Below are 27,735 nucleotides of genomic sequence, written 5' to 3' on the forward strand. Positions count from 1 at the left end.
ATACGTTTGATGGATTATTAGTAATTACAAATTCTGAATTTATTGGTTTTATTTAACTTTTAGATTGTCACTAAAAAGTAAAAGAATCTCAAAATTTAATATAGATTTATATATAACTATATAGAGACTGCCAAAAAGTGACATATGTCAAAGTATAATGAGATGCAAAATGGAGTAATAAATCTTATAGTGTAATTAGACAAAATCAACTTAAGATATTTTACTTTGAACAAATGTAAATACGTGACTTTTTTCTTTAATTGTCTTACTCTAGTTTTTAATCACGTGGACTAAAAAAAAAGGCAGGTGCGTATAAGTTGTACTGTATACTATATTATATAATGTGAGAACCATATAGTTGTTGCTCAAAATTCATAACTGAAACCAATTTGAGAGAGATGGCCAACGGAGGAAAAATGGTTTGCGTCACGGGAGCTTCTGGTTACGTAGCGTCTTGGATTGTTAAGCTTTTGCTCCACCGTGGCTACACCGTTAAGGCCACCGTTCGAGACCCACGTTTGTTCCTTCTTCTCTCCTTATTTCATTGTTGTATACATCGGTTTTTTTTTTTTTTGGTTATATAGAGAAATTAAATCGTGAAAAACGAAAGAGAATACTCTTGAGATTTGTAAGACTAGGCATAATAATATATGGGATCCGATCGAGATTAAATCTTGTCCAAAAATATTTGGTTTTACAATTTGACAAATAATGTGTGTTTTTGTTGTTGTCTAGGGGATACAAAGAAAACAGAACATCTTCTTGCACTAGACGGTGCAAAAGAAAGACTCAAACTGTTCCAAGCAGATCTTTTGGCCGAAGGTTCTTTCGAACAAGCAATTGAAGGATGTGACGCTGTCTTCCACACTGCTTCTCCAGTTTCATTAACTGTAACTGATCATCAGGTTTGTTCACCATTATATATATATCTATCACCTTGTTTGGAACATGACAATACCACTTTGTAATAAAGATTCATACATTAACTTACGAGCTTGAGTTTTGCAGATTGAGCTGATTGACCCGGCCGTAAAGGGTACACTTAACGTCCTTGGAACTTGCACTAAAGTGGCATCTGTTAAGAGGGTTATCCTAACATCATCCATGGCCTCAGTTCTGTTTCCTGTGCCTCACTTGGGACCAAATGACTCAATAGACGAGAGTTGCTTCTCGGATCCAAGTATTTGCGCTGATAAAAAGGTTCTCGACACAGCATATATTGATACGAGTTCATTAAAACTCTCATCCTTTTCTTCATTTTTATTTTTATTTTTATTTTTCTGTCTCCCAGCTTTGGTATGCAGTCTCAAAGACTTTGGCCGAGGAAAAAGCATGGCGATTCGCAAAAGAAAAAGGGATAGACTTGGTCGTAATAAATCCAGGACTTGTGCTCGGACCACTTTTGCAGCCAACGCTTAATTACTCAGTTAGTATGATCGCGGGTCTTATCAAAGATAAGAACGATTCCGTTAATAAGAACTTTAGGTTGGTGGACGTGAGAGATGTTGCACTCGCTCATATCAAAGCGTACGAGACTCCTTCAGCCAATGGTAGATATATCATCGATGGTCCGATTGTGACGATTAATGACATTGAGAAGGTTTTGCACGAATTCTATCCCGACTTGAATCTCGTTGACAAGTAAGTTCATTATCCTTTCATATTTGGTTTATACAATCAGATAGATTCTGAAACACTAACTAATTTTGATTATACTAAAGGAAAGAAGCAAGTGAGATAATTCCAGTGATCTACAAGCTAAGTGTTGAGAAAGTGAAGAGTTTGGGAATCGAGTTCACTCCTATAGAGGTCACCATTAGAGACACTGTTCTTAGTCTCAAAGAGAAATGTCTTGTGTGAATCAGACTCATATCTTAATTCCCTTCGTAATTGTATTTTTTTGAACTATGCACTTCATAAATAAAAGAAGGAAAATGACATTTTCAATCTCTATCAAGAATCAGTCAATCACATCACAACAATATGGACTAGTCCATCACCCAGAGTATGTTACAAAAACATACGAAGGAAGAAAGAAATTATTACAAATCAACAATTTCATAAAAGTTCCAAAGATTCCTACACATTTGTAAGTAAACGATCGAAAATATAACCAAAATAGTGAGATAAACTTACAACAATCTACATTTGAGTCCGAATCAGGAATCAGCTTTTGCTTGTAATTGTGGTACATAAGAAGAAACATCGATTTCATCTAGAAGCATCATCTTCTTGCTTAACTATAGCTAATTGCGTTGACTGATTCTGTTTCTCTGTACCTCCTCCTCCATTGTTCTTGGTGGTAGTAGTAGTAGTAGTAGCAGAGCTCTCTGTTACTTTCACAGTAGTACCATTATTATTAGATGCAGGACTACTCAGTTTTGGTTTCTGATCAATGGAAGCTTCTTTAAGCTTTGGAACAACCGATCTTGCCTTCTCCTTGGCATCAAGCGTCACAACATGCTCAAGAGCCTCTCGTGCTCTCTTCCTCGCCAAAGCAGCTTCTTTTCCTCTCCGGTCAGCATCACACTTGGCTGCGATAACAGCCTTGTTCATTGATGAAGCAGCGATCTTGGCGGCGCATAAGAAGGCTTCCGACAGAGATTTGTCGATTGAGCGAGAGCCGTTTTCGTCGACGATAAGGCGGAAGAAGGAGAATGAATTAGGGTTTCGGCAAGGAGGACAGAGGTAAGAAGAAGCGGGTTTGGCTTCGCCGGCGCAGTGGATGTGAGTTAAAGAGTGGCACTTGGAATTGGAGCAAGCGACGCGGCGGGAAGTGTGCGGCGGGGATGAATCGTAGAAGGCGAAGCAGATGGGGCAAAACGACGACGGATGGTTGCGGAGGAGGCAATGTGTGCAGAAGTAGCGGAGTGTGCCACGGAGACGTACTGTGTGTATTACCCAGGAGTCTCGGCTTCCGCAATCGTCGCATCTTTCTGTTAAATTGGTTTCTGATGCATCAGAGGACGGCGAGGTTGACGTCGCCGTCGCCGTGGTTGGTGTTGATGATGGAAGATTCATACTTATCTCTCTGACTGTGGTCTGGGTGCGATTTTGGGAAATTAGGGTTTACTCCTTTTTCAATCGCGAGGAAGAAACAAATCCACGTGGACATTTCGTTAAAAGGATGTCGTAATGGGCCTTAACTAGTTGGGCCGAATGATTGTATATATTGGGCTTATTATTTCAATTTGTTTAGTCCGGTTAGTTAATTTGGTAATCAAATTAAGATTTTTAGTTAAAATCGGATAAGTTTGAAGTTAAGTGCCATAACCAAACCGTATTATATTCCATTTATCAGCCACTTTGTGGTAGAGGTATAAATATGTCGATTTTGGTTTTGTTTTCGATTAAATTATATATCCACAATAATCTAACTGTATTTGATTTTATAGTTGGGTAGATTGATTAGTGTTTTTGGACTATATCCAATAGGTGGGGACGTGTTTGGTTATGAGGATAGCTAGGGACACGGCAAAGCGTGTCAACGTGTAGAAGTTCATTGCATATTGCATAACATACGTACATACATTTTACACATACTGATTCTTGTTCAAATATTTGTTTCTGGTCAGTATTTTGCACCAGATCAACCAAAACAAAAAAAAAAGGCACTTCGCACTAAAGGCAAATGCATAATTATTCTCTCCTAGCTATATCGTGTTCATAGCATAATGCCAGTTTTGTAATAGCATATATCACACGTGTCATATGTCTTGTGTCCTCAGAAGTTACCACGTGTCTCGAGTCACCTATCACCATCGTGGAGGATAATTTACTGATCATGTTCATCACCTAAAGGTCCTCCCAACAAATTTGCTTTTGTGTTTTGACGTAAAGTGACGTTTTTGATGATATATAACATGTATCTGACCTTTTATATTGTGGAAGGGCCAGTCCCAAAAAAACAAAAAAAGATATGAAGGTTTCTTTTTCCTAAGTTTGTTCATGAAAATGAGGTAAAAGATTTTGCGTATCTTTATATTGTTAATACACTGTAGAGTATAAGAGATCACAAAAACGTGTTGTTGGCCTATTCCACGGCGGACTGAGAGACTTTTGCTGGGACAGGCGACAGGGTCTTGTCATTTAATTTGAGTTTTGGCCTTATATATTAGTAAGCACTTCGATGTTTTGTTTGGTGTTTACTTATTTATTTATTCGGTTGTTAATAATTCTTTTCTGAACGAGATATGGAGATAAACTACAGTGATGAAATCAATAATGGTCCATGCAAATCCAAATAGGTACTCACATTATCCAGTACTTGAAAAGTTTCTCAAAATTCGGTGTTCAAGAGTAGCAAATTCTAAGGATTATAAGTTCCTTAAGAAATTGAATTATCTAAATTTATTTTATTTTTAATCTAGTCATGGATAAAGAGATAATTACACGTAGTGAAAAAATGAATTCAAAAAATACAATTTATGGCATGCTTCTGGAAAGTTTAGTCTACTACCGTACTACGGGTTGAGTTACGTATCTTAGAACTAATTTGCATGGCGATTAGCTGACATTTTTTTAAAAAAACGTGATCAACCTATGAACGAGAAATTAACCAGAAGATGCTAGCGCTTATAAACAAATACGGCTACGATGTTATAGATGGTTTTAAAAACAAGTCTCTGCTAACAATATATATTTTACATACAGAAAGGAAGAAAATAGATTCTCAATTGAATGCTCTAAATTAAATAAGAGTTCTGAATCAGTATAACAAATTAACAAGTCATATGATTAAACGAAATCTCAATGATTAACATAGCAAATGATTGGTTTCTTCATCAGTTAGTAGAAGAACTTGCTGAGTGAGTCCCAAACTTAAGGATGATTAATATATAGTAGTAAAGACTTAATAAAAAAATAGTAATGATTAGGAAGTCAAATCTTATAGTATGATTTAAGATAGATAAAAGAGAGACAAAGGGTTGCTGAACCCCACTTGGAGTGTGATGCTTTTTTGGCAGTGTTCCTTTATGATAACACATCAACACGACTTTTAGTGTGTATCACAGGCCCATGACACTTAAAAAGATAAGACGAGATAACATATTCTATACTATACCACCATTATTTTTTCATATTTGTGTATTTAACTATTTTATAGACACACCATGAAATTAATTGTAATAATGCAAAGGACCTGTGTCATGTAACAGAGACAGCCCAAGTGTTACAGAGGGTCGGTGGGGAGAGAAGCAATTTGGTTTCAATAAGAAATTTAATAACCATGCCCAACTCTCTCTTCTCTTTAAGGGGTCCCTTTACCTTTAACTTTTCTCTCGTTTATTAAAAACAATATCTTGTAAAAGCAGTTACAATGTTAATTTTTAAGGATTGTAAATTTGTAATTCATATAGTACATCAAAATAAAACATTTATTTATTTCTACTAATAGCCTAAAATCCACTAGTATACTAGTAGTATACAGCTATTTTTGAACGATAGACCTAGTCTCGATGTTGACAACCAGCAAACAAAAGTAATCAGTAGTACTGTACTACTTGTGTAAATCACAAAGGTCTTGTGAGATGATTATATTTTAGCTTTTCCTTTTAACAATAAAAAAAAAATACTATAGTTAGCTTTTTAAAAAAGATTTGTTAGAAATATGTATGGTTTGCATATAAATGACGATAATATTAATACAAAATTACATATTTTTGTTAGTCATAATTTATATGTATAGTTTTTTTTATGTTTGTGATTATACGAACCAATTTTTCTTATTTATTTCGTAAGTAGTAAGTGTATGTGTCTAATGATTCGGGGGACGCTAAAAAGTTGAATGTTCGAGGGGAAACGTCTCAGAGACTGTGTGAGAGAGAGAGAGAGAGATAAAAATATCAAATCCTTTCTTCTCAGTTGTGCAAAGTGTGCGTGCGAACGAGATTTTGATTTGGTCCCCCCTCCCCTTCCCTTCTCTCTCTCTCTCTCACCGTCTTGTGCGTCGAGTTGTCTCCATCTCTCACACTATTCTCTCTCTGTCCGCCTACTACTTTCTCAATATTACTCTCACTCACTCCCATTCGCCGTCTTCTTCTCTTCTCGATTACTCCTCCTCTGCATTTGGATTGATGTCACTTTAATTCTTCGAGGACCTCTCCCTCTCTCTCCCTTAGCCGGCTAAGTACGACCCCTTCTCTCTCAGGTCAGCGGCGCATGATTGATTTCTAGAATAGGTTTCTGTTTTGATTCTGAGAAGAAGAAGAAGAGTAAAGTTTTGATCTTTTCACCCAAAAAATAAAAGAAGAAGAGTAAAGTTTTGATCTTTTGTTTCTGGGTCTCTTTGTTACGGTTTAGGGCACAAGACGAAAGTTTTGATTTTTTTTGTTCTGTTATGTTTTAAGAGATGATTGATTGATTAAGCTCTAATTAGTGTACACTCTGTTTTAAATCGTTCTTCTTCGCTGTGTGATTAAACAATTGCGTTTGACTAATCATTTTGGTATTAAAAATTTAAGTGCATTTCTCTCTCTGTTGTTTTGTTTATTGCATATTTGATAGAGACATTGATTTCTTTTCTATTTCTTTTTTTTTTCATCACATTTTTTTCTATTTTGGGTATTGAAGTTTTCTAATTTAGGCATTGTAGACTGACCAATAGCTGTTTCTAGCAAGTATTGCTTGGCCTAATTTGGTTAGTTTTGTGATTTCCCTTTACAGGATCTAGATTCTATCTCTGTTAACGGCAAATACCATGCCTTTGTTTGAGCTTTTTAGGCTCACTCAAGCTAAGCTTGAATCTGCTCAAGACAACAACCCTTCTCCGTGAGTCCCCATTCACTTTGTCTATCTTATCTTAAGAGGAGAGATAGTATGAAGTTCATCAGTTTCATGTTTACTTATTTATTCTTGTTGTCTTGGAAAACAGACCTGTGGATGAAGTTGTGGAGCTGGTGTGGGAAAATGGTCAGATTTCAACTCAAAGTCAGTCAAACAGATCGAGGAACATTCCTCCACCACAAGCTGTTCATCAACCAAACTCTTCGAGAGCTAGAGATATTGGAAATGGTTCGAAGGCGACCATGGTGGACGAGATCCCTATGTCAGTACCATCACTGATGACGGGTTTGAGTCAAGAAGATGACTTTGTTCCATGGTTGAATCATAACCAATCCCTAGATGGATATTGCTCTGATTTCTTGCGTGATGTGTCTCCTGTTACTGTCAACGAGCAAGAGAGCGACATGGCTGTAAACCAAACTGTCTTCCCCTTGTTTCAGAGAAGAAACAATGGCAACGAATCAGCTCCTGCTGCTTCTTCATCACAGTATAACGGTTTCCAATCGCATTCTCTGTATGGAAGTGATAGAGCTAGAGATCCTCCTAGCCAACAAACCAATCCAGATCGGGTGACTCAGACGCAAGAGCCACTCATACCTAGTAACAGGCCTAGTTTGGTCAACTTTTCCCATTTCTTACGCCCTGCAGCTTTGGTCAAGACTAATAATAACCCTCAGGGAACTAAAGAGAAGAGTCCTCAAAGCCCCCCTAATGTGTTTCAGACCAGAGTTCTTGGAGCTAAAGACACTGAAGATAAGGTTTTTAATGAGTCTGTTGCTTCTGCGACTCCTATGAATAACCAAAAGGCTTGCCTTATTTCAGAGGACTCATGTAGAAGAGACCAAGAGAGTGAAAAGGCCGTTGTATGTTCTTCTGTTGGTTCGGGTAATAGTCTCGATGGCCCGTCCGAAAGCCCTTCACTTTCTTTAAAGAGAAAGCATTCAGATGTTCAAGACAATGACTGTCATAGTGAAGTGAGTTAAACTCATATACATTATTTGATTCACATTACAATCTCATTTCTTTGCTGTTTTCTTCAGTTTTTCATTTTCAATATTGTTGAGCAGGATGCTGAAGAAGAATCAGGTGATGGAAGAAAGGGAGCAGCACCATCTAGAACAGGTTTGGGTTCAAAGAGGAGCCGCTCGGCTGAAGTGCATAATCTGTCTGAAAGGGTTAGTGTGTGAAGTCCCCAAAGGGTTTTTGTCCATTCTCAAACTCACAAAAGATTGCTCTTACTTGGTAGCTTACTGTCTTCAAATTTTCAGAGACGGCGTGATAGGATTAACGAGAAGATGCGTGCCCTTCAAGAACTCATTCCAAACTGCAACAAGGTAATGTTTTTTCTCCCGCATTGCCAAACATCAATACGAACGAATTACAATGGTTATTTCTAACTTGAACACATTACTGTTTCTGATGGTAAAGGTGGACAAAGCATCGATGCTAGATGAAGCAATTGAGTATCTCAAGTCACTACAACTTCAAGTACAGGTAACATATCTCAAGTCACTACAACTTCAAGTACAAGTCACTACAACTTCAACTTCAACTTCAAGTCACTACAACTTCTCTCTATAGTATCGATAAAAAAGTCGTGCAAACTAATAATCTAAAACACATTAATCATCATCAGATCATGTCAATGGCGTCTGGTTATTACATGCCACCGGTTATGTTCCCACCGGGTATGGGGCATTACCCAGCAGCAGCAGCAGCAATGGCAATGGGTATGGGAATGCCTTATGCAATGGGATTGCCTGATTTGAGCCGTGGTGGTGGTTCCTCAGTTAACCACGGACCACAGTTCCAGGTCTCGGGGATGCAACAGCCAGTGGCAATGGCAATACCACGAGTCTCCGGTGGTGGTTTCTTTGCGGGTTCTTCAACGATGGAGATGAATAAGAGCGAGAACGGTTCGACTAGAGATTTACAGGGTTCTAAAGATCAAACAAGGACGAATAACAACAATAGTAGTAACTTGAAACCAATTAAGAGAAAACAGGCGTCTTCTTCTGATCAGTTTTGTGGGTCGTCGTCGTGACATAAATGCAACAAACTTAAAGACTGATGTATTGTTTTATCTGTAACATTCAAACAATTCAATTCTAAAAGCCAAAAAATAAAATTAATTTGTTTTCTTGTCTAATACTGAAGAGCTTTTTATTGGTGGTTCTGCTGTCTGTCTCTATTATTATTTTTTAATTTAAAATGTTTTTAGTTAATACTATTAGTTTTATTATACAGAGCCTGCTGTGGATAGTATAATATACAGTATGTGTCTGTGAATTTAGAATGTTTTTCTTTTTTGGTCTACTAGTTGTAGCATGAACTTAGAACGCTTTCAAAAAGGTTTTATGTAGCGTGAGGTTCACTATATATCTTATGGATCTGGCTGGTTAAACAAGCGTGATGGGCTTCTCAACCCATTTTGTCAAACAGCTTTATTGCGTCATTTGTTTGTGCGGGACTGTTGACCAAATCGTGAAGCTGATTATACCGAGACCAAATTTGAAAATACAGAATTTCAATTCATTTACTTTGATAACATATATGTTGGAAGGTGTTGGAAGGTAAGGTGTAAAGCACTCGTGTTTGAGCAACATTATACTGTATGTAATTTATTTTACGTAATATTAGTTACATATATATACAATGAGTGCATGATACAGTAGCTCAAAACATGATTGTCTTTGACGAGTACTAGAGCTAGAAAACCAGTGTTGGAGATGTTCAGTTCTCGTAGGCGCGCGCTTATTTAGCAAAATATAAAGAGATGTTTCTTTACACGGCCAGCAGATTTTTAACTATACTAAAATTTATTGTAGGACCCTACCTTTTTCACCGATCTTGATCTTGTTTTAAAAAAAACTTGGCGTAAACCACTGTTCAGCATGGTGAACCGAACCGAGTCTCTCTCTAACTCTGCACCGTCACAAACATTTTTGCATAAAAGGGACTTTTTATAAATATATTGAAGAGAGAATTCCAATAAACCTGTCCTTCTTTAGTTTGATGAGACTTGTTAAAAACTTAACTTAATCAATTAAAAGAAAAAGACACTTTAGTACAGAAAGAGCCGGTGGACTAGTGGAAAGAGAAGAACAAAAAAAGGGTTTAGAGTTCATTTAGATTTTATACCTTCTAATGGAGGTGGATTAGACAGCTCTAACTAATTACGGAAAACAATATAATGTGTTAGAATTCAAGCAGTAGAAAACGGACACGTCGAAACACCTAGAAACACAAATTCATGAAAATTACACGAGGTTTAGATTAAAACTTGAAAGAGATGAAAATGGTGTTAATGTGGCAAAGCAAAAGAAAAGTTAAACATCATTTTGCTTTTGGCCACACTAATATATCAAGATTATCTATGATTATGTCTTCTCTTCTCTCCCCCTCTCCCTTCTTACCAATTAGATTGGGCCATATTAGAGAGATATTCAACCATACAACCTTTCTTTTCTCACTTTTAATCAAACTTGATAATATTATTTGCCTTCTGTTCTAAGTTTGATCTTTTTCTCGACCACGAATCACAAAACGCAAAACCAATGATCAATTTTGGAAAAGCAAATTAGGCAAAAGCATTATTTAGTAAAAATAGTATAAACACATGTAGATTAAAAACTCTGTCCGTATAATCCAAAATTATTTTCTTTACTAGAAACTACAATATAAAAAATAAAGGACTTAATTAAAAAAGTATCGTACTGTATCATCAAAATAAATAATTATGATAATATTAGATTTAAGTTGTAATTGTTGACGATCCTATGTACATTATATTAGCTTATAATCCATCTTTTCACTTGTGCATATATAATTATTTATCAGAAACATTGCTTTAATTTTATGAGAGGAAGATTTAGAAGAAACTTAAAAATATATATAAAATAACAGAAATAATGAAAAGGATCCTTTAGTACAAGTGCATGCATGTGCTAATGTTTCCTTGATGATGGGATTAGTGCTAAACGGGCCAATTAAGATGCTATACAATTGAGGTCACTTCTCATTGGGCCCTCTCTCTCTTTCTCCGTGACTTCATCCTCTTAATCTAATTGTACTCCACTTTATAATTAGTCCCTTTCTCCTTGTCTAATTAATTAAATTCTTGTTATCAAAAAAAAGCCGAAAAATCTCCCATCAACATCGTTGTAGAACGTGAATAAAAATTATGCACTTCCACAAACCTTTATTGGATGCATCTTGCGTTAGTCAATATAATTGGTGGTTATATCCGCTTATAGCTTAATCTAGATTTTGGTCTAAATCTCTTAGTTATAGAAACCTAGTGTACAAAGTAAACAACAGGTACATTGATGTGTCATGTATGTAGATTTAGTTGGAGCCAAGAAAATAATAACTAAGTATAAGGTTTTGCATAACTTGACTTAACAAATGTTTTTACATTAATTTTTGCTAAAGAATCTTCAATGATTGGTAAATGAAATCAATTTTGGGTTCGAAAACCAAACATTCTAAGCTGCTTCTTGGAATTAGAACTCACTTTCATTATTTGGTTAACACATTTAAGAATAACTCAGAGATTTCATATACTGTCAAAATATCAAAATATATCTGACAAAAAAGGGTGGTGTACAAAATCATTTTAGAAGACACGTTCATTACGTTTTCAATATAACGATTAATACAATGCAGATTACAAATTCTAATGTGATGTAAATTATAATATAGTAAGGTACACCGATACCAAATGAAACCGCCGTCAAATCATTCATGTTATTTTCTAAAATTTTGATAAAAAAGGGAACCCTAAGAACATAATAGGGCCTAGATTTAAGGAAAGATCTATTATACTATAAGAGACGTGTTAAGTGTACAGCCTCTTCTCCATTTTTTTGTCGGCGAAGATGTTATAAAAGCCTCGTGAGTTGTAAGTTGTAACAATGGCGAACGACAACGACCGTATGATGTTTACCTTTTCTCACTTCTCTACTTAGACAATGTTAACTTCTATTGCACTGCATGAACATCAACCATGCAAACAATCATTCATGATCCCCACCAAAAGCAGGGTTCGTAAAAAAAAAAAAAAACTATAAACTTTAAATTTTAAATACGTTTATGCATGCATTCATGCTAGTCTGCGGCTATAACCACACCACCACATTATTTCTTGATTATTATTGGAAATAATATACATACATATAATTATGCATTTTTTTATATATAATGATTTTAGTTCGCAGAAATATTTTCAAAAGCAATAATCCAATCTGAGAACTTGTAAACAACAAATATAGATGCATGCTCCTAATCAAATCAAAATGATCAAAGCCTAAAAAATCTGAAAGCAGATATGGTTTGTATATAATGGAAGGGTTGGCGGCGGATATATGTATGATTGGCTTATAATCATGATGATGATGATCAAATGATGGGTCTCAATCATGCATGATCCTAATCGAATATGTTCCATTTTTTAGGGGTTACTAATATTATATATAGTTGTACGTAGTTCAGATAAATGTTTTCTTCTCCATGATATACTCCAAGAACGTGTTGATTGGTATTAGTTTATTGAGTATGATTAAAAAGAAACTCGCTGAAATTGCAAAGTCTATCCCATATATTATTCGCGTCGCGCTTCTCGTAATTAATCATTTGGTGAATTATATAACTCGAAGTATCTTTTGACAGCTTTGGTTGAAGATATTATACAATAAAATCAACTAGTTAGTCCTTTTTATTTTATTGTGTTCGATAATGAGACATTTCATGTCGGTTTTGTGTATTATTATACGAAGCGACATTATTGAGCGAGTTTTCTTAATTTTTGGGTTCCCCAGCATGAACAATGGCATTGAACAAGATATTCTCTCGTTAACGGCTTCTTAATACTCTGGACAAATACAAGATAAAGCCATTGGTTGGAATCAGAAATAAGTAAGTTATATAGGGGTTTCATTCGACTTGTTAAAAAAATGAGTCCCGAATTCTGAAGAACAAAGTAGAAAAAAAATGTAGAAATGCAGTATAACTTGGGTTCGGCCACTTATAGCCACCACCATGCATAAACATCTTAATGAAGTCACAAATGAACACAGTCATCAAAGGCCCATGCCTACAAGTATTCTCCTCAAAGCGTCCTCTCTTTTTTTTTTTTTCTTGCAATAGTTGAAAAACAATTTCTATTAAAACAGACTTCTTTTTGTAAAGTAAAAGCTTAATAATAGTGAAGTTTTTTTACATTATAAAAGAAAAAGATAAGCAAATTTTATTCATATACGTGTAGCTCTTTTTTCCCCCACGATATTTATAAAGATTGGGTCCATATACAAATGGATAAAATGGTAAGAGTCTAACGAGAGGCCGTCTCTAGATAACGTAAGAAAGCTACAAAACTCAACATGTGAATATTTGAGGGAAAGTTTTAAGTGAATGGACAAAGAATATACCCTCTCTATTATGAATCGTTTTTAAGGGCAAAAAAAAAGGGAGAAAAATGACAAAGAGAAGTGAGTCAATTTCAAATTAAAAACGTATAAAGCAAACAAAAGAGACACTTAATTATTCTCATTCATCTGTAAAAGTAACCATATTTTTAAAGCAAAATTTCTAAATTCCGTTATGTAGCCATTGAATTCCATTTAATCATTTCTGGAAATATTAACCAATGATGACAATTTCTTGCTGGTTATGAACCTTTCCCATTATTTCCTTTATCTGATGCGTTCATCTTCAAAATATTTAGTCCTCATTTAGCAATTGCTTTTAATTCATTGCAGTAATCTTTCATGAAGACAACAAACAACTCATCTTTGTCCTCATTCTTATCTACACACCATCTATTATCTTATTTTAATTGTTCCTTTCTCACTATAAAATTTTTTTGTATAAGCAGTTTGACCGCTCTAGTAAAAAAAAATGGTTATAGTGACAAATATTTTGGTCTTCATTATAATCGCCACTTTTTTCTTCCTCATGTTTTCTACTCATTTTCACTAAGTCACTCATCGCACACATTAGCATGACGATGCACTTGGTAACATATATTCAAGTAGAAAAGATGTTACGTATAATAGGTCAATGCATGTGTTTCAATAGTTATGAAATTTCTTAGTCATATTCCGTCATTTGATATTATTGTAAATACTTTTTCCATAGACGACGTATGAAGTTTATTGAAACACATTGACCTATTACGTAACATCTTTTTTCCTTTTCTTGTTTTTTCATCTTTTTCTAGGCTATAATTTGATCTTATTCGGAAAAAAAAAAGAAAAAAATTCAAGAAAAAGTTACTAAGGCCACGCCGGTTTTAGCTGCGTCCTGCGTGGAGTGGTTCGTAACATTTTCTAGGACAGGCTGAACATGAATGAGCATGTCTCCACTACTTAGTAAGACTCACACTTATCACAACTTTTAACTCTAAAAAAGAAAGAAGAAATAGTTTTCGGCGATTGATTAGATTGAAATTAATATATGTCGATCATCATACTTTAATCGCTGCATTTGAACGTATGATCATAATTGGGTCCATTTAGAGATGACGGATGTGTGATGATTAGAGTGATGTAAAAAGGTCAAAACTACATGAACTCCATTTCTTAAACCTTAACTTTCTTACCATTGGTGCGAACCAATCCGACGTGGACCAATCAAATTGCTTCAAATTTTTTTTTAAACTTTTAGAAAGGGAAAATAGTAAAAAAAGAGGGCATGGAATTCAACAAACCCTATGAAGAAAGTGACTTTTCTTAGTTCTATTAATAGTCTATCACCCTCTCTCTCTGCAGATCTGTTACTTCATTTTCTCTTCCTTTTTTTTTCTTTTAGATTCCATTAGCCTTGAAAAGTTTTCATATACATTCTCTCTGCTCAAAAACTCTTTTCTCTTTCCATCCTTGTAAAGAATCAAGAGAGCTTTCTTCTCTTTTTCCTTTGCACAGCATTGCAGCTTTCGATAAACTAAATGGGTAGACATTCTTGCTGTTACAAACAAAAGCTGAGAAAAGGGCTTTGGTCTCCTGAAGAAGACGAGAAGCTTCTCAATCACATCACTAACCACGGCCATGGCTGTTGGAGCTCTGTTCCTAAACTCGCTGGTAACATTTTCTTCCTTCATTTTCCCATAAGTCATATACTATTACAAAGCTGCTTTTTGTAATGAGAAAATTGAGTCTACTACACAGGTTTACAGAGATGCGGTAAGAGTTGTAGACTAAGATGGATCAATTACTTGAGACTTGATTTAAAGAGAGGAGCTTTTTCTCCAGAGGAAGAGAATCTCATCGTCGAACTTCACGCTGTCCTAGGAAACAGGTAACAATTACTTACCAACGATAATGCTGTCAGAGAAAAACAGAGGATCATGTTTTTGTCTTAACGATAAGTCTCCTCTGTTTTAACAACGTCTTAAGTCTCCTCTGTTTTTGGCTCTGCTCTGTTTTTTTTTAATCAGATGGTCACAAATTGCGTCAAGGCTTCCGGGTAGAACCGACAACGAGATCAAGAATCTATGGAACTCAAGCATCAAGAAGAAACTAAAACAGAGAGGTATTGACCCAAACACACACAAACCCATCTCAGAAGTTGAGAGCTTTAGCGACAAAGACAAACCAACAACAAGCAACAACAACAAAAGAAGCGGTAACGACAACAAGTCTCCTAGTTCATCCTCCGCGACTAATCAAGACTTCTTCCTCGAAAGGCCATCTGATTTCTCCGACTTCTTCGGTTTTCAGAAGCTTAACTTCAACTCCAATCTCGGCCTCTCTGTTACAACTGATCCTTCACTCTGCTCGATGATTCCGACGCAGTTTAGCTCCGGAAACATGGTTGGTTCTGTCTTTCAGACGCCGGTATGCGTAAAGCCATTAATTAGTCTTCCCCAAGACAATAGTTCGAGTCCTGTCTCCGGAGGAGAACATGTGAAATTGGCTGCACCAAATTGGGAGTTTCAGACAAACAACAACAACACCTCAAACTTCTTCGACAATGGCGGAGGATTCTCATGGTCAATCCCAAACTCTTCTTCTTCTTCTTCACAAGTTAAACAAAATCATAACTTCGAAGAAATAAAATGGTCAGAGTATTTGAACACACCGTTCTTCATCGGGAGCACTGTACAGAGTCAAAGCTCTCAACCAATCTACATTAAATCTGAGACAGATTACTTAGCCAATGTTTCGAACATGGCTGATCCTTGGAGCCAAAGCCAAAACGAGAACTTGGGCACAACTGAAGCTAGTGACGTGTTCTCCAAGGATCTTCAGAGAATGGCCGTCTCTTTTGGTCAGTCCCTTTAGATTTTTTCTTTTTCTTTTTTTCTTTCTTAATTCTAACAGATGTAGAAGAACAAAAAGATTACAATATACATACAATACGTACAGTGGATTGAAGTGTTCTGTATATTTTTATGGGTTAAAAAAAAAAAAGGGAGCTGTCTTTATTTTTATGTTTATTTTTGAAGTGTGTTTTATACGTCAAATATTCTTCTTTCTTTTGCAAACCTTTCAATATCATACTATATACTTTTTTTTTTTGTTTTGTTATAAAGATTTATGTGTAGTAAGTATTTTTGATGATTCATCAGAGAGGTCTGTGTTTGCCATTAATCCGTTGATGAACGTAAATAAATCTGCTTCTGTCTGTTTCCCGTGAACGAATTGTGATCCATAGTCACATCCTTCATCATTTTTCAGACCTGTAATGAATTAAACGACAAAAGAAAACATAAAATTGAAAAACGAAAAAAAGATAAATAAAACTCAAGTGGGATATTAGCTCAACTAATAATAAGAAGGTACACCTTTCTTTTTTCTCTAAAGGATCCAAGTTTAAAATACGTATTTAATAATATATTTTACGTAAGTTTTCTGAAATCAATTATTATTACTTTCACTGTGTCGATATGTGATTAGTCTTCTTGTCTGTCTGTGCTTTTAACAAGAGTCTTGTCAGAGAATTGGAATTGTCCCCATTGACCAGAAACTTATGTTTTGGCCGGCGTCGGAATATTCTTTCGCCGTGGAAAATTCGGAATAGCTCGCGGATTTGACCTTAATAAACATGTAGGAAGTGATGGGATCGTTTTCAAATTTTATTATCCTTAAGTCAATTAAATTACTTTATAACACTCTTTTAATATTGCAATCCAAAATAAACACTTTTTTACTTTTAGGAATAACCTAACGCAATAACTCGACCGGTAAGTAAAATAGTGCTGAAATGTTTGTTTGACTTTAAAGTTAGTCTAATTTCAACGTTAAAATGTCAAGAAGAAAAATATTTAGGAAACTTTTGGCGGAAAAAAAAAAGATAAATCACTTTGTTCAAATAAAAGATTAAACATGTATATATATGCCAAATATATTGATCGAGGTGAAGTTTTAAAAGATATCATGAAATATGCATTTGCGTTATAATAAAGGTTTAGTGGAACGCGAGAGTGCATGTGAAACGAATAATTGGTGCTACATAAAACCAAATAACCAATCATTGTGTTAGCCTTTGATTGGCGTATGGTTATGTAAGGATGATGATTAACAGAAACACTTGTCGCGGTTTGTTACTTGTTAGTGATTAAATAAAGGTATACTTGTGAGTAAAGAATTTAGGAAAAAAAAAGAAAAGAGAATGTCGTGGAATCTTTGCCTGCCTTTTTTTTTTTCAATCTCCTATGATTTGTTCACTTAATATCTATATATTTGACGTCGATCGAGTATGTTACATACAACGACGTTCGGAAATTCTGAAAATGTGTTGGCACTAGTCACGATGCTGATATTATTAGACAAATACCATTCTTTCATTTTCGATAGTGAAACTTCGGAGATCTCTTGTGCGTAAAGAAATAGAGAAAAAAACCTTGGACGTCTTATGACTATATGATTTGATAAGGACAATGATACAACAACTACATGCATGTGTATATATATTAGATTCCTTCTCTGTCTTTGTATTAAAACGTCAATTTTAGTTGATGTGGGTGAAATAAAACAAACATTTCATAATGACGATTTTTTATAATGTCTCGAGGATAATCATACTTTACGACCGAGCTTTTCTTTCGAAATACCAATCTCCAACTGCTACAGCAATCCCCTGTTTTCGTTTTTTCCAACAACAAGGCACAAGCATTATTTTTGTACTTTTGCTTTCAAATCAAAGCAGTAGTGTGTGATCAAAAAAAATATGAGAATCATGATCATTTTTAAAATTATTAGCGTTTTTTTTTTGGTTTTTCTCACCTTAGCTTTACCCGGTCCAGAGTTTCCAGGAAACCAAGCAACTTGTCTCTCCGCTTGACAATGAGCCCATCCAGAGGTAATCAACACTCTGTTCTTGCTAAACGTCGCAAAGGTCTTTAACGCATTTAACATGCTTATCGTGAAACCTGAAACTCGGATATATTCCAAAGCAAGAAACAATATTGATGATCAGTTTCGTTAGATCAAAGAGTGGTAGGTTTCATGAAAACTTATATATGATCATTCTTACCTGCCAAGAATTTCTTCTGAGAGGGAGTGCACCTGAAGCTAAAGCTACAGTTATGCCAACTGCCACTCGGATCAGCAGATGGTGGAGCTAAGCTATTTCCAATCTACAAAGAAACAAGATAGTTCAAGACAAGCAAATTAAACTCCCATTTTCCATCATATACAAGAATCCAAAGATATGTATGGAATTATAAATAACCTGCCACGCATCAACACCGGAGTTGAGAATAAACAACGGGGTCTTGACTTGGTTGATTATGTATTGAGGGAAGAAACACTAAAGGATATTGCAAGTAAGTTACATAACTGAGGAAACATAGCATCATTATAATTAACATAAACACAATATCTATAAGCTCAGCAATGACTTTACCAAACTTGGATTGATATGGCTTGTACAGGTGCGAGGAAGCGTGTTTTGCAAACCCTAGAAGTTAAAAAAATAACAGTTTTGGATTAGCGTTCAACGATGTCTTTACATATATCATCAACATCAAGACATCCAAACGTTATACTCGTACCTGGGTGTTTACAACACCAGAATACATACGCCTTATAGAATGACCTCCAGCTACATCAACGCTATTCAGTTACAAACGTACAAGACATAATCAGTCACACAACCAATCAATATACTAATTTCATGAAAAACAAAAATACAACTCACGCATCGAGGAAGAAGCCAGCATCGCTCATGCATTTTACTTTGGTGGTAGGAGGAAACAAGTCATTGAAATCATCGCATCGTAAAATAGCTGCAAGACCTCCAGCAGAACATCCGTTAAGCAAAGCCTTAAAACGTAGTATAAATATTATATTAGTTAACACAACTTAGGGTTAAAAACATAGTGATAAGTAAAATATATGAAATATATAAATATACCTGTTTTGCCTGTCGCATTCCCTTCGCCATCAAATCTTCCATGACAGCTAAAAATATACGCTTTCCTCTAAACTGAAGTTGCGCCGCCTAATTGTAAGCAAAACCATAGGAATCTAAAGATATTAGTGAAATATCTCAAAGATCATGTATATATATGTTTATAAAAAATTTTAATTAGCTAACCTTGTTTTCGCTATCACCGCCAAAGGATGCGCCATCACAATACCGGACTTTTACTTTGTTCCAGTTGTAGAAATCTGCAACATTGATTTGTAACAAAAATACTCATTAACGATTTCACCAACATATATTACATTTTTGTTATACAATGGATCGATCTTGAGAAAAACCTGGATTCTCAGCGGCTTTGTTGCTTAGTAATCCTGTAAACGCCAACTCTTTCTCCATTAAGGTAGACGATCCATAGCCACTATGCTTACGGTTCTGACAATCTTTTATGCTGGTGCACCACGCACCTCCCTTTCAACCAAATTATACCCTTATTTACGATTATGGGTATACGTAACTCTATACAAAAAGTTCAAAAAGAGCTCTAGCCTATATCTTAAGTAAGAACCTGTAACTGAATGATCCAATTGTTTGCTCCTGAACCATAACCTCGATACAAATGATATCCAGGCACTGACCCATCCAGACACACTGCCACAAATAAGAATGTATCCTTGTGTCATGAAAATGTCAATCAAGAACTTTATAATGATAATATATATATCTAAATTTCGTTTGCATGTTATATATACTTTCCCCTAAACATATTACAAAAAAAATCAACGGTTCAATTTAAACATTCGAAATCAAAATAAAATCTGAATTGAAATGATGGGAAGAAGATATATAGTTACCCGCTCCTTTAGCAGCATCGGCTTGGACAAGAGTGAGTCCTACCATCAGAACATTAGCATTTGTTCCATTGAAATCGTTTAACATTCCTATTTCATCAAAACCCGTTTCCCCATTTGCAAGAATGTTGAAGAGAATGAGTACTCCTGCGAGACTCCAACCCCACAAAAACGTTTTCATTGTTTTCCTCTCAATGAATTTGAACGAAATGAATATGAATGAAAGTGGTCAGTACTACAAGCTGAGAAGAAAGCATCGACCCTGGTCTTTTTATATAAACAGGTTTTTGTTATGGAAACAAAATTACAATGAAGACCAGAATGTGAGAGAGATAATTTGCATTAAACTACCAGTCATTGGAGAGATTTTATTAGAATATTTTGTTTCTTTAATTAGATTTCGTAAATCATAATCTTGCCATTCGGTTGTTCAAAAAAAAAAAAATCTTGCCATTCAGATACTAAAGGATATGACTGACAGATTGCATAAATCTAAGCTTGATATGTATACCCAAAACCTCCTTCTTGACACCACAGTTTGTTGACCTCATTTGATCATTAGGATTTGTTAACTTTATTATTTTATTATAATCTCTTTGTAAATTTACACCATTATTCCTTTAATATTCAGACATACTGTATTTGTAGATTTCATTAGATATTTCCATATTTCTTTCCACAAATACTTTATTTGATCAAATAATCGAAAATTAGAATTCCATGCCAATTTTTTTTTTTTTTGTAGATGAATACAATATACAAAGAAGAAAACAAATGTAAAATAATTGTCTTTAAATCATTTTTTTCTATTTCGTTGGGTCATTAAATTATGTTGGGAGTTGGGACTGATTTATGCGAAATTTCAAATCAAACCTTTCTCTTTCTTTCTTTCTTTTTTCTAACAATCAACCCTTTTCTAGTTTGGTCACACAAAAATACGGAGAAAAACTTTAAACAATCTTTTCGCTAATAAAATGCAACCAATTCATTCTACTTAAATATTTTCTCATGTTATTATTATTGTTTTTAAAAAAAATAAATTATTTTCTATCTAAAATTTTCAAGTTTGGCTCCGCCGTAATAAAAAACGGCGCCGTGTAGCGCCAACGACCAAATAAAAAAGAAAGAAACGATTATGATGTGGCCTCTCTTCAATGCATAACGCGTCATCTTAGATGAGGGCTTTAAATACCAAAAAGCCCAAACTAAAAAAAATTATCGATACACCTAACCCAAACCCATTAAAGACGACGCCTAGCTTCTCTCACGCGCTTCACAACGCTCGTGAAAAGAAATTAACCCCTTTAAACACGGTCGTTGCAAAGAAACGGTGAGGCTGTTTGATTTGATAACTGATACTGTATGATACTCCCACCACGCCACGATGATCAAAATAGGATGCTATACAAGTTTGAAAAGCCAAACAAAATCGAAGCACACTTTTGTAAACTTATCTTTAAATATAGTAGACAGATTAAGACAAACAGTTATTACCTTACCTGATACACATTATTTTATTACATATTAGGTAATCATAATTCAATTCTTATATGCCGTGTAACCAATGTGTGAAGCCCTGATCCATCCGTTTAGTATACGTTGACCTTTGACGTTTGTGTATATATTTTTTGACAGAGGAGGAGAAAGAGAAGAGTGGCATGTTCCTTGCCTCAACGAGAAAAGTCATACTCTCTTCAATTCTCTTTTCCTCTTCTTCCTTTATAAACAATAATTCTCAACTTGTTACACAGCCCCACCACCACCACCAAACAATGGCTTCTTCATCACCAACTCAAACTCTCCTCCTCCTCCTCATCGGTCTCACCGTCTTCATCTTCGCTTCCGCAGATCCGGACATGCTTCAAGATCTCTGCGTCGCTGATCTCTCCTCCGGTATATATATTCTTTAATATATAAAAAAAAAAAATCTCTGTTTTGTTCTCTGTTCCACTTAAAGCTTCAATTTTTATGCTCTGTTTGTAGGAATCAAGATCAATGGCTTTCCTTGTAAAGACGCAGCTGCAGTAACACCAGCCGATTTCTTCTCACAAGGAATAGCTAATCCAGGTCTCACAAACAACACATTCGGTGCCTTGGTCACTGGAGCTAACGTTATGACAATCCCTGGACTCAACACACTCGGTGTCTCTCTCGCTCGTATCGACTACGCACCTGGTGGTTTAAACCCACCTCACACCCACCCACGTGCCACTGAAGTCGTCTTTGTCCTCGAAGGTTCACTCGAAGTTGGGTTCCTCACTACTGCCAATAAGCTCATCTCTCAAACTATCAAGAAAGGAGATGTCTTTGCTTTCCCTAAAGGACTTGTCCATTTCCAGAAGAACAATGGTCGTGTTCCTGCCTCTGTTCTTTCAGCTTTCAATAGTCAGCTTCCTGGTACTCAGTCTCTTGGTGCTACTTTGTTTGGTTCCACTCCTCCTGTTCCTGACAACATCTTGGCTCAAGCCTTCCAGACATCTTCTGGAACTGTCAAACACATCAAATCCAAGTTCCAACCCAAGAAATGATCTCTCTATATTCATTTTTTCGGTTCTGTTTGGTAAAGGAAAGATCTTTTTTTTTCTCCTTTGATTTGTCTTATGTAATAAAAACAATAACTGATGATCTTTCATTGTCCATTTTGAGCTCCATTGTCTCATGTATCATTGTTATCTTCTGTATAATCCAATTTTGTTTGGTTGTGTTCTAAAGTTGACTAAAAACAGGTAAGAAGTCGAGGTTGATCTAATCTAAAAGCTTTCAAATTAGATATGGGAACAGGTAAGCTACCTTGATATAAAATAATCTACTTGAGAGACTCTTACGTATGGGCTTAATATAAAACTGATTAATTAATTAATAAGATCATACTTGCCCATGTGCTTCTTTGTTCAAACTAAGTGTACTCCATATGGCCAGCTAATTAGATCCCTGTAGTAGTTTAGAAGTCTGACCTCTTCTTCATGCAGTTAAGCTAAAGCTAAGTTTTTGAAACCAAGAATTCATGCAACATAGTCAAGGTTCATACATTACCTCTAAACTCTGGCTTCATGTACTAACCACAAGGCATAGACTCTAGCTGCAGCTATTCAGCGAATTAAGCATATCCTCTCTATCATCAAAAAGAAGTTAGTAAGATCTGAATGCAACTTTAGAAGGAGGTAATTGTGACTTTGTCAGACTGAGTATTTGTTTGAGACAGTGAATTAACTTATTTCTCTCATACATCAGCTTTTGAATGATACATCATGAAACCAAAACACTCGAGAGGAGATAGATATGCATCCATATATTACAGCTTCAGAGAAGAGTTCACAGAAGATGTAAAATGGATGGATATATCATCGTTATTGAAATTTGAAACCGAAAACAGAAAAGCGATAAAGAAAGGAGCAAACAAAGAAAATCCAGTGACTATTGATTGACCCCCTTCTCTTTTGGGGACTACTTGTTTGCTGCAGCGAGTTCTGCAGAGATAATGAAACTTGATTTCCCAGCTTGTCTCAAGTACTGAACATCTCCATTCATCAGCTTCACCAGTTTCCGGCTAACCATCAAGCTCAATCCTTCTTCTGACACATCTTCCTCAGTTCCAAACATTTGGTTTAGTAAAAACTCGGGTATCCCAGCTCCCGTATGCGTTAACCTGTTTTCATCAACCCAATATCCTCAATGCACTTTTGTTTTTTTAACAACATACTCTGCATTATGATTAAGAATATTTTACCTGATCTCTAAATAAGCAAGATGCACAGAACGCCCAAGCTGATCCTTCCTTAAGGAAGCTGTAACAGTTAGCTGACCTCCGGATGGTGTAAAGTTAATAGACATCAACATGAAATCTGCCAAGACTTGTTGAAGCCTAATACTGTCTCCAAACAAAGTATCAGACATTACTTCTTCTCCGGTCTCATTTGTTATTCGAACGCTCTTTCCGTTACTCTTCATCATTACTTGACTTGTGGAAGCAGTCAACACTTCGTTTAAGCTGAACTCTTTCATTTCCAGATCCAAAGACCTGCACAGTCAAATCCCAACATAAGAAAGCAGGTAAATTTTTGAAAGATAAAAGAAATTTTGATTCTTGCATTACCCTTCAATAATACTTTCAAGATCCGAATCATCAAGGATCTTGCTTAGTTGCTTCTGACATAACGCGCTAGTTTGCAAAATCTGTATCTGCTCTGGTCCTAATTCAGTGCCCTCTATCATTTTCCTTGTAAAGATAATCCCAGATAGCGGATTCTGGATCTGTCTTTTGATGTATGCTAGAGCCTTTAGTCTCTTCACTGCGGTTCTCTCAGCTAGACGCTGAACATGAAGCGCTTGCTGCAGCTCATGGCTGGCAAGTTGCAGGAAACAGAAGACACCTGTCACTACACCTTCCCTGTCCAGTTTCTTACTCACACACAACAGACACTCTACATACTTGCCACCTCTTGTAAAGAAAGCAAACGACACTTTCTCTGGATCTTGACTGGTCACAGCGTTGTTCAGCACAATCCCAAGGTTTACAAAAGCTTCTTGATTCTTTAGACGACAACATGACTTCTGCGTCCCAAAGACTTCTCCTAAGAGCATCTTGTCTATCACTTCCTCTCGCTTCAAACCGGTTAACTTTGACATTGCTGGATTCCACTCTGTGCACCATCCAAACTCATCGGTGCCAAATATGGGCGGGATCAGCGGGTTTGGATTTTGGATAATCGCCTTGTAATCACCTTCAATCCGAGTAAACTTGTCCATCACAGTCTTCTGGCCAGTAAGATCATGGGCTACAAAACACACCCCTACCACGTTTTCATGGAGATCTCTACTTGCACATGCATTTACAACTAAACTTATTGTCCCAGCATCAGCCCTGGTCAGTTGTGTCTTGATTTCAAATTGGACATTCTGCTCCTCGGTTCCTGCATAGATAAGCAAGTAAAGTTTATAGACTCAGCTTCAGTTGTTTAGAGAGAAAAAGGGAAGCCAACATACATGATTCATCATTTAGAATCAGAAACAACACACTGCACAGGGCTTGAACAGTGCAAATAGTTGGAAGATTCTTAGCAACAGTATAACTTAGGAAGAGAGTTACCTTCTAATGCATTCTCTAGCATCCTTTTNGGCTTCTTGATTCTTTAGACGACAACATGACTTCTGCGTTCCAAAGACTTCTCCTAAGAGCATCTTGTCGATCACTTCCTCTCGCTTCAAACCGGTTAACTTTGACATTGCTGGATTCCACTCTGTGCACCATCCAAACTCATCGGTGCCAAATATGGGAGGGATCAGCGGGTTTGGATTTTGGATAATCGCCTTGTAATCACCTTCAATTCGAGTAAACTTGTCCATCACAGTCTTCTGGCCAGTAAGATCATGGGCTACAAAACACACCCCAACCACGTTTTCATGGAGATCTCTACTTGCACATGCATTTACAACTAAACTTATTGTCCCAGCATCAGCCCTGGTCAGTTGTGTCTTGATTTCAAATTGGACATTCTGCTCCTCGGTTCCTGCATAGATAAGCAAGTAAAGTTTATAGACTCAGCTTCAGTTGTTTAGAGAGAAAAAGGGAAGCCAACATACATGATTCATCATTTAGAATCAGAAACAACACACTGCACAGGGCTTGAACAGTGCAAATAGTTGGAAGATTCTTAGCAACAGTATAACTTAGGAAGAGAGTTACCTTCTAATGCATTCTCTAGCATCCTTTTAACGATTTCCACCGAAGCATCTTCAACAAGTGTGAGGAGATGCTTCCCAATTGCTTCATCAACCGAAAGACCAGTCAGCTCAGCAATTTTCGTGTTCCAGCCATTAACCAATCCATCAGAATCAACCGCCAATATTGGCACCGTAGCAGTCTCAATTAAACGAACCATCTCACTCGTCACAGCTTCTAGTTCTTGTATACCATCAATTTTGAGATCATTCAGCTTAGAGTGAATGACCTTTGTATTCACATCAGTAGTTTCACCATCCTTGAAAGCATTCCTCAGAATAAGCTGCAAGGAGTGTATTGCATCCATCTCATAGTCCTTCCAAGGTAAACTCCTTGTCTTCACCACTTCAAGGAAAGCCTTGAACGATGACCTCGGGTGCATTCTTCTTGCATCATCCCTATCATCTGGATCATGCTTGGCACCTCCCCATCTCACTTCCCCAGCGGTATGAGAACGGAACCAGAAAATCATGTCTTTCGACGATATCCTTACAGCCGCCATTCCACATACCGAGTCCCCAAGAGACAGAGCCCTCGGAAACCCAGCATCATGCAAACTATCAGTGCTCAAACCTGTTGAATCTGTGTGGTATTCACACAACCATGAAGCTATCTCCTGCAGATGGAACTCACTTGGAGTTGTTCCCAGTTTCCATACCTTGTCTTTATACAAGAGTGCTGCTCCATCACATTTCACAAGGTCCATTATGTTGGGGCTCTGCGACACAATACCCAGTGGAGCATCACGCATCAGCATATCACACAAGAGTGTCTGTGTGCGCAAAATGTTCTTCTCCACAATCTGGTTCTCCAGTTCCACCTCCTTATTGACGTGTATGGCAAACACTTGAGCTAGAAACTCGCAGGCATACCTGAGAGGAAATGGAACAAACCTCGGAGTCGTATTATGACAAACCACTAAACCCCATAATCTCTTTCTCTTCTGAGGCTGTGCAGTAGAATCAGGAGCATCCCCTTCTCCATCTTCCTCATTAACTACAACCGCCATAACCAGAGATGCAATTGAATCCATGTTGGCCATGTACTGTAAATGGCAGCTGTGCGGTGCTCTGAGGGTAGAGCCACACAAGGTAAGATCAAAGGAAAGCTTTTCATCTTGAAGCACCCTAGCATGTTTTGCATTGCAATCAACGATCATCCGGACCTTGTTCTTCATAAACAGAAAACGGGCTGCCTGAGGGATGTCAGTGGCTGGATAATGCAGACCAAGATAAGGTTCCAGCCCAGGTTTTGTAACCTCGGAGACAACCTCACCGTGATCATCTTCATGAAATTTATAAGCCATCACCCTGTCATACCCCGTGAGTTCAAAAACCTCCTGTGCCATTGTATCACAAAGCCTTTCCATGCTTCCACTGGGCAAAGATTGCAGTCTAGTGATTGCTTTGGCAGCGAGCTTATATGATTGTAAGGCACCAGCAGCTGTCATGGGAACTTCATAAGGCTTGACCGGTTCAAAGTCGACGATGATGCTCCCTGTAACCCTGTGGACAATCGCATAAAAGGGCTTTGCAGAAGTCTTGCAGTGCACAAGAATGAGATTCAACAAGGAGACATCTCCAAATCCAAGGGCTTTCTGCAATGCAGAGGCACTAGGAGCAGTGAAAAGACTCCTTATATCTGTCCCAATGCCTAGAACAGGGTGTTCGCCAACACTAGGAACTGCATGACTGGTCATTGTCAACAACTCGGGAGCATTCTCGCTGTATGCAATGACTTTGAAAGTCTTTTCATCCAAGGCAAGCAAACAACCAAAGGGCTGAATCAGCTTTCCCTTCTGTATGTGATGAAGATAAGTCGTGGTCACCTTGTCAGACCTTGGTGGCTGGTTCTCCACAACCGGACCAGTGACACGAACTGAGGTTGAGTAATCAAAGGAACTGCCTGACTCCTCAAAATCAGCATGGAGCTTCGCATCTACAGTGGTCTGCGCAATGATTCTAGCGCTGTGCCTTGATCGCCTAGAGCCCTCAGAGGACTGACTTGGCCTAG

At 36.7% G+C, this 27,735-nt stretch overlaps 7 protein-coding genes across 9 annotated transcripts in view; 4 read left to right on the forward strand and 3 right to left on the reverse strand.

The window, feature by feature from the left end:
- LOC104755146 (cinnamoyl-CoA reductase 1-like) lies at positions 374 to 1,947 on the forward strand. The gene is made up of 5 exons (XM_010477486.2): positions 374 to 516; positions 736 to 905; positions 1,009 to 1,200; positions 1,292 to 1,641; positions 1,722 to 1,947. Exons 1-5 carry the CDS (start codon positions 399 to 401, stop codon positions 1,858 to 1,860), a joined length of 969 nt encoding a protein of 322 aa, XP_010475788.1. The 5' UTR covers positions 374 to 398; the 3' UTR covers positions 1,861 to 1,947.
- On the reverse strand, positions 1,926 to 3,244 carry LOC104755145. Its single transcript, XM_010477485.2, has one exon. The coding sequence runs from the start codon at positions 3,019 to 3,021 to the stop codon at positions 2,212 to 2,214; it is 810 nt and encodes a 269-aa protein (XP_010475787.1). The 5' UTR covers positions 3,022 to 3,244; the 3' UTR covers positions 1,926 to 2,211.
- LOC104755147 (transcription factor PIF3) lies at positions 5,714 to 8,960 on the forward strand. The gene is made up of 7 exons (XM_010477487.2): positions 5,714 to 6,151; positions 6,667 to 6,771; positions 6,875 to 7,760; positions 7,854 to 7,961; positions 8,055 to 8,120; positions 8,215 to 8,280; positions 8,423 to 8,960. Exons 2-7 carry the CDS (start codon positions 6,701 to 6,703, stop codon positions 8,828 to 8,830), a joined length of 1,605 nt encoding a protein of 534 aa, XP_010475789.1. The 5' UTR covers positions 5,714 to 6,151; positions 6,667 to 6,700; the 3' UTR covers positions 8,831 to 8,960.
- Positions 14,534 to 16,150, forward strand: LOC104755149 (transcription repressor MYB6-like). Its single transcript, XM_010477489.2, has 3 exons — positions 14,534 to 14,864; positions 14,952 to 15,081; positions 15,221 to 16,150. Exons 1-3 carry the CDS (start codon positions 14,732 to 14,734, stop codon positions 16,065 to 16,067), a joined length of 1,110 nt encoding a protein of 369 aa, XP_010475791.1. The 5' UTR covers positions 14,534 to 14,731; the 3' UTR covers positions 16,068 to 16,150.
- Positions 17,617 to 20,302, reverse strand: LOC104755150 (pectin acetylesterase 1). Its single transcript, XM_010477490.2, has 12 exons — positions 20,007 to 20,302; positions 19,721 to 19,803; positions 19,494 to 19,623; positions 19,327 to 19,400; positions 19,144 to 19,230; positions 18,928 to 19,052; positions 18,782 to 18,842; positions 18,634 to 18,687; positions 18,460 to 18,537; positions 18,262 to 18,364; positions 18,012 to 18,157; positions 17,617 to 17,865 (listed from the first exon to the last, which is right to left on the reverse strand). The coding sequence occupies exons 1-12, from the start codon at positions 20,182 to 20,184 to the stop codon at positions 17,812 to 17,814; spliced, it is 1,173 nt and encodes a 390-aa protein (XP_010475792.1). The 5' UTR covers positions 20,185 to 20,302; the 3' UTR covers positions 17,617 to 17,811.
- On the forward strand, positions 21,590 to 22,654 carry LOC104755151 (germin-like protein subfamily 2 member 1). The gene is made up of 2 exons (XM_010477492.2): positions 21,590 to 21,896; positions 21,987 to 22,654. The coding sequence occupies exons 1-2, from the start codon at positions 21,662 to 21,664 to the stop codon at positions 22,529 to 22,531; spliced, it is 780 nt and encodes a 259-aa protein (XP_010475794.1). The 5' UTR covers positions 21,590 to 21,661; the 3' UTR covers positions 22,532 to 22,654.
- The window catches only part of LOC104755153 (phytochrome A-like), a 6,236-nt gene continuing 1,660 nt past the window's right edge, over positions 23,160 to 27,735 (reverse strand). Inside the window, exons 4-8 of one of the 3 annotated variants that reach the window (XM_019239407.1) lie at positions 25,687 to 27,620; positions 25,119 to 25,510; positions 24,097 to 24,521; positions 23,731 to 24,021; positions 23,160 to 23,649 (exon numbers count right to left, since the gene is read on the reverse strand). In XM_019239407.1, coding sequence (XP_019094952.1) covers positions 23,448 to 23,649; positions 23,731 to 24,021; positions 24,097 to 24,521; positions 25,119 to 25,510; positions 25,687 to 27,620 — 3,244 coding nt within the window. In that variant the 3' untranslated portion in view covers positions 23,160 to 23,447. Of the gene's footprint in view, positions 23,650 to 23,730; positions 24,022 to 24,096; positions 24,914 to 25,118; positions 25,511 to 25,686; positions 27,730 to 27,735 lie in introns of those variants that run through there. The other 2 variants (XM_019239406.1, XM_010477493.2) reach the window with 2 other exon arrangements.

Source organism: Camelina sativa, chromosome 17, assembly GCF_000633955.1.
Source record: "Camelina sativa cultivar DH55 chromosome 17, Cs, whole genome shotgun sequence".
In the NCBI taxonomy this organism is placed as follows: domain Eukaryota; kingdom Viridiplantae; phylum Streptophyta; class Magnoliopsida; order Brassicales; family Brassicaceae; genus Camelina; species Camelina sativa.